This window comes from Onychomys torridus, chromosome 14, assembly GCF_903995425.1.
Source record: "Onychomys torridus chromosome 14, mOncTor1.1, whole genome shotgun sequence".
Lineage (NCBI taxonomy): Eukaryota > Metazoa > Chordata > Mammalia > Rodentia > Cricetidae > Onychomys > Onychomys torridus.
The window spans coordinates 11272447-11286890 of NC_050456.1; the positions used below are offsets into that span (position 1 = coordinate 11272447).

A 14444-nucleotide genomic window follows, 5' to 3' on the forward strand; every position below is an offset into this window, starting at 1 on the left:
CTCCAGTTTGATTTGACTTCCAAACATAATTATGAGTGATTTAATATTGTAGAATAAATGTCATTGGACCTTGTTCATGTGGAAACCTCTGTCTTCTTATGCTAGATTCAGCAAAGACAGATTTTATTTGTTAATACTATGGATATAACTGTGTTTTTTTTTTCTATTTTAAAAACATTTAAATCAAATGAGCATCCAGTTTTGTGCTTTGTCACAGTTCTCACATTGGTCCTCTCTTGTCCTCACCTCAGGTTTGAGCATTTTCTTAGCAGAAACCTTGGTCCCACTAGCAGCCTCCTTTATTTTCTGTGTTTTCTCCTCTATTCAACCTCAGAAGTCTTGCTTTTACCTCCTTACTTTGCCCTTGTGAGGTCTTCTTTCAAGACAAGTCTCCCAAAGCTGAGAAATAGAGGTGTGTTCTGTACACTGCAGGCCCACGGAGAGGGAGGAGGGAAGCATGCTACACACACCTGTGCCCCTGGCACCTGGAGGGAAGCTGGGCTGGTGATGCGTATGTCTGCCTACCAGAAGCCAAAATAACTTCTCAGTGGAGCCAATTCGATCAAAGACAAGCAATTCAGTGGGAATTTAGCTCATGCAGTTCCTTGGCATTTTGTAGACACAACAAACTAGGTGACAGATAGTGAGAACCACTTTCCAGCTGGTACTAATGGTGTTTCCTAAAGCTGTGCTCTCTAAGGTCAGGAGCATCAACCTTCAGGCTGATGTGTACAGTGCTATGCTAGGTAAAAGAACAACCCTACACTTGTGTGTAGCTTAAAAAAAAAAAATGAGAATTTGGACTTTGCTAATGTTCAGTTTCATGGATTGTTGGTGAATCTAAAACTGTTTGCTGATCAAATAGTACACAATCAAAACAAGGTAGTGACTATTATTCTAGATGATTGATTCATAATCCATGTGCTCAGTGCTCCCTAGGGATAAGGGATTAATTGTAAAGGGCTCATTATTACATGCAGATGAACCTGTTTTCCTCATTCAGGAGACATTAAAAATACAGAGACCTGTTAGGATTTTTCAATCATCCATTAATATGCTCTCTTAAATGTGCTGTACATCTTCATTTTCAGTATCTAAACAATGTTGTAAACCCATTAAAGGAAGCATAGTCCTATGTGGGACACACATTAGTAAAGGAACAAGGAGGATCAACTCCTCCTGTGACACTGTATGGCTAGTACTTTAATCAGCTTTGTTATTATAACATATATAAAAGACAGGCCAGACATCACAGCCAACGTCTTTAATCCCTGCACTGGGGAGGCTGAAGTAGGCAGATCTCTGTGAGTTCCAGACTAGCCAGGGATGCGTAGTGATACTCTGTCTGAAAACTGTGTTTAAAAACCAACAAAAAGTACAAGATGATAAGCTTCTAAAAAGGAGAGGGATTTATCTTGGCCCCAGTTTGGTAGGTTTTAGCCCATTATTGGTTGGCCTGTTCCTTTAGTGCTAGAGGCACAGCGGTTCACCATAACAGCAGCATGCAGAAAAGCTGTGCTTTTGACTGGGATGCCAGAGAGTGAGATGGGTGAGGGATGGAGGTGGGGAGTGGGGAGGAGGAGAGAGAGTGAGAGAGAGAGAGAGAGAGAGAGAGAGAGAGAGAGAGAGAGAGAGAGAACCCAGGGTGAGTAGAAGACCTTCCACTAGTCCGTGTCCTTTAAAGCACCAAAAGAGCTGTGGGAAGCCTGTAACAGAGAGAGGCCTTTAAGGGACATTAAGGCCAAACTGTAACAGTTGGTCAAGTGCTTAACCTAATGGAACCTGTTTTAAAGACTAAATATATTTTCTTCCCCTCTGTAATAATATTTTTCCCTTTTCCCCTCAATATGCCCTTTGTCTGTGTTTTGAGTCCTTGGGTACATCATGGACCTGACTTCCATATTTCTTGTCACTTGCATGAATAGTCATCTTCTGGGGCTGTGATAACAGCATACAACAGTGCTAGCTTAAACAAGAGGCATTTATTTTCTCATAGTTCTGGAGAAAATAGTACAAGGTCAAGGGACCAGCAGGCTTGGTGTGTTGTAAGCCCTATTTTCATGGATTGGAGACAGTCTTCATTTGGCATTCTTACGTTGTTCTTTCCACCATGTGTATGCGTGCCCAGGTTTCATCTGTTTTGATCTCCTCCTATAAGAACATAAATGAGTTTGCATCTGGGTCTCATTTTAACTTCATGACTTCCTTAAAGGTAGACCTGGGAAAATTATGAAACATACTGGGTATTTAGATTTCATCATGCAATTTGGAGGGATACACAGTTCAGCCCATTTGTTTTTGATGAGTCTGGTATTCTCAGCAATATACATGGCCTGACAGGACTCAGGAGCATGGTGAGTAGGATGGCCATGCTCTGCTTTGTCCAGAATACTACCATTTTACTCTGATTGTCCTGACTTAAGTCTGTGCCTCTTTGTCTGTCAGAAATGTCATATTGGGATATTGGGATAATAACTGTGATGTAGAAATTCACTTTAGTGTTAACTGGAAACTATTTGGCTTTTTCTGTTTTCCTTGAAAGGAGACAGCATCTACCTCATGAGTCATTGTGAGAACTGAGTCATATGTGTAAGTCATTCACAACACTCCCTTCTGGTGTCAAATAGTAAGAGTAACATGGGACAAAGCACAGGGTGAGGGGGATGATTGTATTTGTCAGGTGCTGATTTTGTGTGTCACTTTGGCTGGGTCATGGTGCCCAGAGATGTTGGCAAATACTATTCTAGATGGTTTTGTTTTTCAGTGAGTCAGTCTGGCTTCCACAAGGAGGGTGGGCCTCCTCAAGTCAGGTGAAGACCTGAGTGCTGCAGTAGACTGAGGTATGCAATGCAGGAAGAGAATGAGCAAGTGAATTGCCCTGTGCCTTCTCTACCACATCAGCTGTCCCACCCTCCCACTGACTACCTTCGGCTTGAACTGCAGCCTTTCCCTGGTTCTCCATTCTGCTAGCCTCTCTGGTCAGATTTTGGATTTGCCAAACCTCTCTAATCACATGTGCTACTTATGAAGATAAATTTCCTTGTATGTCTGAATCCCATTCCATTTATCTAAAGACTGTCTCTAATATAGCAGGTGGGGAGGCCAAAGCTATGTCCAACACCTAACTTTAAGTTTTAAAAAGTTCATATGATTTTTAATTTCAGGCATTTCTGTAGTCACTGTATTCTCCCCTTGTCTGTAGACAGACACATCAATAAAAAAATTTCAAAACTATTGCAAGATTGTTCAGTAAGCAATTTTCTACACATATTAATCTCAGTATTTTTTAAAGCTAAAATTTCACCATTTTAAATAATATTGATATTATCCCGCAGAATGTTCACCATTGGTATTCATAATTTTTAAGATTAACTCTTTCAGGAAGTGAGACTGATACCTTTAATTTTTTCAGAATAAAAAAAAGATAAGATTAGTTTCAGTAAAATGAGTATGGAGTATGATTTTATAATCAGAATTAAATCACTGTGTCTAAAACTGAGCTCCAAACTAAGCAAGCAAGCAAGCAAATGTATTGGCAACAGCTCAGCCAAGTTAAAACATTGGCAAATCACCCTTATGATCAAAGTTAAACAGCTTGGAAAAGCAACTCAGTGTTTCAGATGCAACTGAGTTGCTTCTATCAAACCTAAAATGGGTTCTGATGGAGGAAGCGGGGACCACTGTTCTCTAACTCAGCTGAGTTAACTGAACAAAGCTAGACAGAAATTGTAATCTGATGTGAGACCATGCACATTCAGTGAAGTATTTCCTAGCTGGTAACACTGTTGGCATGGTTGTGTATGTGTGTGTGTGTGTGTGTGTGTGTGTGTGTGTGTGTGTGTGTGTGTGTGTATGTGTGTGTGTGTGTGTGCGTGTGTGTGTGTGTGTGTGTGTGTGTGTGTGTACTTGCATGGGGTTGTGCATCACATGAGTGAGCCTGTTTATAGGAGCTAATATTGATACTGATTGTCTTTCTCAGTTGTTTTCCACCTTAGTTTTGGGGACAGGGTCTCTCAGTGTGCCTAGAGCTTGTGCCTTGTGCATTCAGCTACATTCACTTAGCTAGCCTGGCTGGCCAGTGAGCTCCAGGGATCCTCCTGTCTCTACACCCCAGAGCAGGTACTACAGGTGCATACTATCACACCTCAATTTTTTCTTATGTGGTGCTGGGAATTGTATTTAGATCCTTGTGCTGATGTGGCAAGCACTTACCTGATGGAGCCATCTTCCCACTCCTATATTGCCATTACTTTTTAGGGTGTTCTAGAATGTTTCTGCCTACTCACTGTTCACACTTAAGTGTGGTGACATCTCAACCCATGAGAGAATTCATATTATTCCCGTGCTTCTGAGGCCAAATGATTAGCAGCCTAAATTCTGTTGGCTCTACTGTAACAGATTATAAACTTCTAGCTAGTGATTAGGATGTGAGCATCATTAAGAAGGAGGAGACATTTTCCTCATTTAAAAAGTAATTTTGACTTTTGGACATTCTCAAATTGAATAAAAATGAATTAAAAATAAACATTAATACTGAATGTAAGTAGAAACAAATGAGCCTGCTTATAAATTGAAAACATAACTCACTTGGGAGGAAAGGAAGATTTAAACTAACTGTGAGCACAGCCAACATCCTTCCAATAAAATGTATTGGAGCTGCAATGGATAGAAATGGTTGGCCCCAGGAATTTACAGTTTTCTTTCATTGTAAAGTATTAAAAAGATGTGAGCCTAGCTGGAGTGTTTGGGAGGTGATCAACATTACATAAAGGCTTTAGAGTAAAACCTCTATGACAAAATCCTAATAGATTTATCAGAGGAAAGAGAGATATGTGTACACATGCATACTCCCTGCTTCATGTCTGGGGACACCAGGACAAAGGCTGTCACCATCTGTGTACTCTCAAACTCATGCTTTCAGAAACACAAGCCACTGGGAACCTTCTCTCTGTGTAGCTCACCCACACTGTAGGATGCAAACACCGGCAACAGAAAATGTACTAATTTAGCTACCAAAATGATTGCCAAGAAAACTCGATTTTTACTAAGAAAATTCATTGTAGGTAGAAATTATGGTATAATTATGTTCAAAATATTTTTATATATTTTAGAATCATGAAAATGAGTATTTAAATGTAAACCACCCAGTCACTATGGAAGATATGAAATAAAATATAAAGGTGAGACGTGAAAGGCAGCTTTTGAGTACTGGTCATCTTATTTATCCATATATTTCCTGAATTGACCCCCAAGACCATTGGCACAACTAATACCAATGACACTTATTGGTATTAGTTGCTTATCAATGACACTTCTTGCTAAAAGGAACCCAAGCTGCTGAGGGAAATATCTGACTGCATATGAAACAGGGATGAGGTCCAGCCTGAGCCTGAAATACCCTATGGTACCCAAAACTAAGTACGACTCTAAAGACTGAAGGTGACATGTCTAAAGGACACACAGAATCCCAATGACCAAACCTGAGATATCCAAGCATCCTGTGAACAAGCAGAAGATACGTTTTGACTTAAAAGAAAATACAAACAAACAAAAAACAAAAAGAGGAAGCCTTGCCAGCACACAGGAGCTTGTGGCAGGAGGATTTCTCTGAGTACCAGTACAGTCTGAGTCTAAGCCAGACAGTGAGTTACAGGCTAACCTGGACTGCAAAGTGAGACCCTATCTCAAAACCACACACATGTATACATACCATGATATAACGTAACTTACATATATAACACATAAACAAAAGAAATACAAGCAGTTGGTGCTAAGAGAGAAAGAGATATTGTTATAAAGAAATTGCCCACTAAAATTATAAAAGAATTAGTAGATAAATAAGGCACAATAGTGAAGTATAATAAAACAATTACATAAATTGTACTTGACATTCAAGGTATTTATACTGTCTCAAAATATCCATATATACACATACATACATGTATATTATCTGAAAATGAAAATGTGTGTTAACTGATTGAAATATTGGGTCACCTTCACCTTGAGCTATTGAACTTCATATTTCAGTAGTTTGGGGAACTGATATTTCATGTTCCCTTATCAAACAGAACTGGAAAAATATAATATCAAGTGCATTTTTTTCTTTGCCAAAACATTTGCTTTCATGAGTGAAAAACTCAGGCAAGTTGAGCTATAAGACATGGTACAAGTCAGTGTCCTGGACTCTGGGTAAAGTAAATTAGCTGGTGATGGAAGCAATCTCACACAGCAGGTGTATTCTGAGATCCTTGATGAGACACTATATTTTGAAAATAAGTAACTCTTTTTCACTAGGGCAACTGGAATATGTTCAATATGGGCTGTATCTGACCTTTATTACTGTATTAATATGAGATAGTTGGCATATGGCAATGTGCTCATGTGGGAAAGGGTTCTAGTTCTTATGTACATTTTGAAGTATTTAGGTATAAATTCCATAGGATATTACTAACTTTCAAAAGGCTCAGAAAACAAGTATAACGTGTATGTTGATGTGTGTACAGAGAAGTATAATGTATAAGCTGATGTGTGTGCAGATAAGCATAATATATACATCAATGTGTGTGCAGACAAGGATAATGTATATATTTTGATGTGTGTATAGACAGTTGTATATGTTGATGTGTGTGCAGAAAATTATAATGTATATGCTGGGTATGTGCAGGCAAGTATAATATATATGTTGACATGTTTGCAGACAAATATAATGCATATGTTGATATGTGTGCAGACAAGTATAATTTATGTTGACGTGTGTGCAGACAAGTATAATGTATATGTTACTATGTGTGCAGATAAGTATAATGTACATGTTGATATGTACACAGACAAGTATAATGTATATGTTGATATGTGTGCAGACATGTACTAAGAGGGAGTTACTGCAGCAAAGCGTAAGTGACTGATAATGTTTGCTGGGTAGAGTCAATTTTGTGCTTATTTTTAAGTTTTATTTTCAGAATGATCAGAAGGAAAGAAACCATTCCCAAGTCTCCAGGGCTTCTTGCTCTCCTTTGAACTGATCCCATTTATATTTAAGTGACATCATGTTTTTGGTTTCTTCTCTCCCAGCAGAGCACTGCTCAGCTCCATAAATGCTGCTGTTTTCAATCTGCCATGGTCTTGGTGCTTTCTCTCTATTGGTTTCCCACCTCCTTTGTGTGAGCTCTCCTCCTTTCTCTGGGTACTTGTTAATGTTACTCAGTGACTCTCCCTGGAAGCAGTCTCCACTTGAAATCACACCAGAAATCTGATTGCTCACGCAGCAAATGGAACAATGTTTTTGAGACATAAATATGTATTTGCGTCTCTATGACTATTTTATGAATGTCTCTCTTGGGCAATAGCTCTAGAGGACATCTGAGACTGTAGACTGGATTTGTGTTGCCCAGGTCTGTGCAAACAGACTGTTGGGGGTGGAGGTTAATGTTGGAGGCAGTCTGGTACTGAATCCAGGTTCCAGTGCATTTTATGTACATGACTTTCTAAACTAGTTTACTGTTCTAGAAAATTAAAACTACAATTCCCTCAAATGACTGTTATGAAGGTTAAGGTTCTGACTCCTGTCAAGCCCTTGGGAAAATGCCCCTAAGTGTTTTCTGTTTTTAATCATGGTCTTTCCATGTCACGTCAGATCTGAATCAAATGTGGTTTTCAAGCTATTTATAATGGTCAATATAAAGTGATTTATTTGTCACTATCTGTGTCCCCCTGGATTCAGGTTTCTCTGGGACTTCTGCATGCCCATGCCACACATATCTTGTGGCCTCCAGAGCGCTGGCAGAGACTGGAATCTGTGCTTCCTCCAGAGCGCTTCCCGATCCATAGTCGGGAGGAGTGACCACATGAGAGGCCCATCACAGGAGGAGCTGCAGACACCAGACGCCTCCTACCAAAGATGATGCTCCAGGCAAGAGACCTCTGTATGTCTTTAAGGTGGTCTGGAATTTCAAAGAAAGACTTTCAATATTAAACAGTATTCAATGACAACTGATTGTGTGTTGTATTTAATTCTATATTGTTTATCATGAAAAATATGCAGGCCTTGGAGAACATGAAAGCATTCTACCTGTACATATTAAAGGAAGTAAATTGGAGAATATTGTGCACAGTTATTGATGAGATTTTTCCTTGAAGCTTACTGCTGAAAGATTTTTAAAATTAATGTGCAGTGAAGATGATTTGTTTTTCAATGTTCAGACAGAACAGGGAAAACTTCATATTCTGCATATAAAGATAGTGATTGCATTGTAATTGATGGTATCTACAGAACAGTGACTCCCAGTTAGGAAGTACCAGAAACTGTGTGTGATGTCAAATAAAACAGTGATTTGTACAGATCTTGTTTGGGGTGTTTAATTATCAGTTAACCAAACATCCACTAATGAAAAACGTTTTATCTCTTATCCAAGGCAGAAATTAAAGTAATGGCAAAAAAGTTCTGTCAGTACTTGATATAATCGAATGTTTTTTATTGGCCCTTTTAAATATAAAACTTCTGAGCAATCCCATGCCTGTTCACAATGATGAATAAGTTCATTGGTCAGCATTTTATCACTTTTGGTGAAAAGTTCCAAGTGAAATGGAAAATAGTCAAATCCAGATCAACAAAGTTTGATTTTTTCTCCCCAAGTGATTTCTCAGCAACTAACTCTCTAATACTGAAATCAGATTTAATAGTGGAAAGATGGTGTCTGTAACTCGATAACTTTTCTAAGGATACACTCTCAGCATAGGAGGCAATAGCCTTAATAAAACACCTTGTCTTGCCATTGGTGAAGGGTTTGCTGTGATAAGACAAGACTTAAGGTCACTTCTTTCTGTTCATCAGGTCACTTTTTCTTCTATTGCATCTTGCAAATATAGGTTTTGGTTCACTATGACAGGCAGGCATAGAATGATAACAAAAACATACATAGAAGAAGGCGAGTTTCTACTAATAATTTATTTAGTGATCTGAGAACTGATTCAGCAAACACCAAGCACTTATGTACTCAAGTTGGTCAGAATTATTTTTTACCTTTTAGATTTAAATGTATTTTATGAATTGTTGTTCTTTGATAGTTTCATACATGTTTGTAACATATTCTGATTACTTTTTCTCCCACACTCTTTCTTGTCTCCCTCATGACTGCTTTGTGAATTCAAGACTTTTGTCTTTGGTGACCATTCGGTTAAACAGAGCCATCTGTGTGAGCATTGGGTCAGAATCATCCATTGGCTGCAGGTGGGCCAACTAGTGGGTCTACAACTTAAGGCAATGGCTCCCCTCTTTCTGAAATTTTCAGCAGTGAGGGGTACCGCAAACCCCTCCTCCATCCATACCTGGCTATCAACAGACCCATGACATTGTTCTTATATGCAGAACTGCCAAAAATCTGTCAGTGAATCCTCACTAATCCCTCAGTTCTACTGCTTCTCTTCCACAGTCTGAATTTCTTACTCTCACCTTGATTTGCAGTTTATCAAATATTGCTCTTTGGAATTTTAAGCCCCACTCCCTTGACAAAATAGATCTCTTGGGATTAAATGTAAAATATTTAATATATATTGTATTGAAACTTCAGGTTTTAGCAAGGAGACTGAAGGTTATGGAATTGGCGTTTGAAGAGTACTGAGGTGAGGCGTAGGCTAAGAAGTAAGTGGAGGGGCACTGGAGAAGCTGCTGCTTGTCACCGGTATGGAAGAACTCAATATTTTAACAGTTTAAACAGGTGGGCATCAGCCTTGTTCCCTGTACCAATGATCTGTGCTATTCTTCAAACTATTAACTCAAGGTTGCAAATCATCAGAGAAGAGGTAAGGCTCTTTGTGTTCAGTTTTACATTCTCTAGCTGCAAGGCCTGTCACCAGTGGTTAATACCTAGTGCTCATCAACAACTAGCTGCAAGGCATGCCACCAGTGGTTAATACCTAGTGCTCATCAAACAACTTGGTTCAAGGCTGACTTTTTCTGGAAGGCAGAGTTAATGGCTGCACCACCGAATATATGTATTATGTATATTATATAATATTATATATTATGTATGCACATTATATATAATACACTGTTTTATATATGTATATATGTATACACACGTGCGTGCACGCATGTGTGTTTGTGTGTGTGTATTCCTGAGCTGAAGCAAATACCCATTTCCTCTCCTTCTGTCTGGGAAGAAGTATAGTTTAAAGAAACTGTATCTTGCCCATTTTGGTGATGTGGTTATATAGAAAAAAAAACAGTAAAATTCTGCCTGATCAATATGTCTGTGTTCAATAAGGCAACTCAGATGGATAAAACAGAAGTTCTCTGAATCTACTGGTGGCAGGAGGATGAACTGATAATAAACAAATAAGAACCAGGCACCTTACCAAATGTGTGGAACACTGAATAGGTGTAGTGGTGGGGTGGGAGTAGAGGGTGATAGAAAGGACTCCCAAGCAAGTGCTTCTGCTTGAGAGTAGGTGGACAGATGGGTGACCTTGACAGGAGTGGTACCTTGGATTTAGCCTTTCTGAGATGAATAGCTGCCCCCCTAGGAATTATAAATGCAACTGATAGAAAATTATTTCAGCTGCTCAAATTGTTTCCAGCAGTGTATAATTAACTGTCTGGGGGATGTACATAGAGTTTTACAAATTTAATTTCCAGCATAGAAAATCATGGTTGTGCTGCAAGAAAAATTTAGACCAGCAATTGTTCTTTCCAGGTTTTCCAAGTCATGGCAGAATTTTTTACCAAATGTTCTCTAAAAATATACTAGATATAGAGATACTTTTAAATTTTGATTGATATTAAATGATCAGATTAGCATGTTCCCATTTATCTCACATATACTAGTAAACTCATATGTTCATCAAAAATAAGCCAGGCAGTGGTGGCGCATGCCTTTAATCCCAGCACTTGGGAGGCAGAGGCAGGTGGATCTCTGTGAGTTCGAGGCCAGCCTGGTCTCCAAAGCGAGTTCCAGGAAAGGCACAAAGCTACACAGAGAAACCCTGTCTCGAAAAACCAAAAAAAAAAAAAAAAACAAAACAAAAACAAAAATAGTAAGTTGAGAAAATTTTTAAATGAAACTAAAGAGTTAGAACTTCACTAGTATACTGTTTTAGTAGGGTAAGGTAAAAGGAGATTGGCCTTTTCAAGAGGAACATGAAAATATTTTAATATCATCATTAATTATATGACAGTGTCTAATCCCTAGGTGTTTCATTATGTGCTCTACTATAATCACAAATAGAATCATCCTGGTGCACAGGTGGTAGTTCCATCTTGGCATTGGTTAGGTCTCTTTCTGAAGGAGCAACTGCCCCTTCATGGCTTTCTATCCTTGAAGCACTCACATGGCCATGGTGAACCACAATTCTTTCCTTGTCAGTCAGTGTTCTCTTCTTCTCACTCACATGGGATTAATCCTAGGGCCATGCTCATGTTAGGCAAGCACTCTATTAGTTAACAGCCCCCCTTACTGTTTATGAATATGTATTATATATCAAAATACAGGGTCTCAATTAAGTTGCCCAGGTAGGCCTTGACCTTTCCATTCTCCTGCCTCAGCATTTCCAGTAGTTAAGATTAAAACCTCAGTATTTGTTTTTCAAACATGTTTTAGGGCCGCTTGCTGGTTTGTTGAGTAAAGATATTTCCTGCCAAGCCTGGGGACCTAAGCAATCCCTGGATCTTCATGGTAGAAGTGAACCAGCCCTCCTAAGCTGTCCTTTGGTTTTTTTGGTAATGCACCATGGCAGAAGCATGCCAACACACACCACACACACAATAAATAGATAAATTTGGTTTTTAAACAAATTAAGATATTTTCAACTAAAGTCAGAACTCTAACTTAGCAATTATTTTTCAGAAGACACCGGTCCTGACTGCTGGGTTTGTTTCTTTGAAAAATCACCCTTCTTCCTTCATTGATCATGACAATTATATTCTAGGTATGATTTCCTTCCATCCTATTAGTTGTTTGTTGATTTTCTTGAGCTTCTAAATTGGTGTTTTACACGAGCTTTGTGAATTTTTTCGGCAATCTTTTTTTTTTTTTTTTTCAGAATTTCCTTATCCTTTTTTCCTCTGAGAGTTTTGGGCACTCGTTCTCTGCCTGATGTGTTCCACAGGTTGCAGAGGGTCAATTTGTTTTTTCTTTTCTTTAAATATTTTGGTACTTTGGGTCAGATGATTAATATTGTTATTTTAAGTTAATTGATCACTGTTTTACCATTTCTTATATCACTATCCAGTGAATTTATCATTTCAGATCTAGAATTTTGGTTTGGTTTGGTTTTCAGCCATGTTCATGTCTAACTTCAGGTATTTGTTTATCTATTGATTTTTAGAAGGGGTCTCATTATGTAGCCCTGGCTGGCCTGGCTGTTACGACATAGATAAGCTGGCCTTAAACTCACAAAGATCTCCATGCCCCTGCCACCTGAGTATTGGAGCTCTCTGTTCATTTTGAGTAACCATCATTCTCCCAAAGTCTTTGGCCACATAGATAATAGTTACTTTAAAATCTACTCTGTTAATTCTAATATCTAAGCCTTTTCAAGATAAATTTTTATTGAAAATTATTTCTCTTTATTTCGGTCATAATGTGTATATTCCCTTTCACATATGTTGGTTTTAAAGCAACACTGTTACCATGTGAGAAAAATCATGAGGCACCACAAAACCTATTATCAGAGCAGAGTTTTATTAGAAGGGAGAGGGGAACAGAAAAGACTGTGGCCAGGGACCTGTTGAGAAGACACATGAAGAGAGGGGAGAGATGAGGGAGAAAGAGAGAGCAGAAGAGAGGGGAGGAGTCTGTGACTGACTTTCTAATGATTCCCCTGCACATTCACATGTGGGCTTCCGGAGCTACACCACGCATGTGCATATTGCGTGACCACGCTGTGTGCATTGCACAATCACACACTGCATGGATTTTACATAGGACATAAGACTCCTTACTTGGCTACTGAACTGCGCATGTGCAGTCATATAGCTGAGGAGTGGCTGGAATCCTAATAATATACAATGATTTTTTTAAATTATACATACTAGAAATTTGGAGTGCCTTGAAGATTTTTAGAGGCTACTTAATGTTTTCATGTGAGGAGCATTAGCTTTTCTTCCCTTAGACAAATAAATAACAAAAAACAGAACAAAATATTACTCTGAACTTGTAGAAATACAGTTTGACACTCCTTAGTCTTGGGACAAATCCTCTTTCTGGACTGTAACTTGGGAGTTTGCATGGAAAAGTCATGGTTGTAAACAAGCCTTTCTACCACAGTAGGCTTTCCAACTCTAAAGTCTTCCTCTACACTGGTGTACAGCAACTGAAATTCCTCTTGGACATTCACCACTCGGCAAGCTCTTGCTTTCTACTGGTTTTCTGGTCTATCTTGTGAAGGGCGTCCTGGGAAGCATTAGTCTTGAAACTTGAGGGGAAATTGTGCACAGGCTTGAGACATCTCCTTCTGGGAGTCCTTTCCCCTCAGTCTCTGTCACTCTGGCAGTCTAACTGTACCTTCTGACCCCTCACACAATATGGCTGCCTTTCTTCTGAACCTGTCTTCTGACCTGGAGAGGGCTTCCATGGGAAAAGCCCATCAGTAGAGCACTCACCAGGGATAGGTGTCTTCTAAGGGCAGCCACTGAAGACACAAACCATTTTAAGTCATTTCTCAATGATTTAAAATACTTTGAAAATAGTTTGGTCAGTGTTTGTAGTTGTACCCACAGAAGGGTGGGGACAATAAACACTTAGATGCTGTTAATGAAAGGAAGCTGGATGCTAGGAGTGGTTTCCTTTTAACTTGCCTACTTGGAATACTCAGTGATTCTTTAAAGTATAAAGCATTCATTAATCTTGGAAAAATTTTCAATTATTATCTCTTCAAATTGTTTCTGTTTTTTTCAGTTTTCTCTCTGCTTCAGCCTGTGTAGTTTCCTCGTATATTTTCTAATTCATTAATTATCTGTTATTTGTGTCTAAATTTCTATTAAATCATTCATTAGTTTTCTAAATTCAATCACTGTTATCTGCCTGTCTTAGAATTTTCAAATGATTTTTGTAACTATTTGCATGATAATAACAATATTTGAAATTCACATACACCTGTTTTAATGTCCTTTTGGGGATTTGTGCATTTCTTGTATTTTTATATACTCATGTATTTTAATTCAAATTTTAAAAATAACTATTTAAAAATTTCAGACACAATTTGAGGCTACTTGAAATAAAATTAGAAATAATTCTATAAGTGTCTATTTTGATCACTCTCAGAATGTTGAGGGTCTTGAGCTATACTATTTACTCAGGGTCCTTTCATTTTAAAGATTTATTTTATGCTATGTGAATGAGTGTTTTCCTACATTTATGTCATGCATTCCTAGTACCCACGGAGGCTGGAAGATGGTATTGGATCCTCAGGAACTAGAGATACAGATTATTGTGAGCCACCACATGGGT

The 14444-nt window shown here is 38.5% G+C and overlaps 1 protein-coding gene across 4 annotated transcripts in view; it reads left to right on the top strand.

The window, feature by feature from the left end:
- The window catches only part of Immp2l (inner mitochondrial membrane peptidase subunit 2), an 854797-nt gene extending 845863 nt beyond the window's left edge, over positions 1-8934 (top strand). For all 4 annotated transcript variants that reach the window (XM_036206171.1, XM_036206173.1, XM_036206174.1 and 1 more), the window contains exon 7: positions 7721-8934. In XM_036206171.1, the coding sequence (XP_036062064.1) occupies positions 7721-7840 (120 nt within the window). In that variant the 3' untranslated portion in view covers positions 7841-8934. The remainder of the gene's footprint in view (positions 1-7720) is intronic.
- Positions 8935-14444: the final 5510 nt, after the last annotated feature.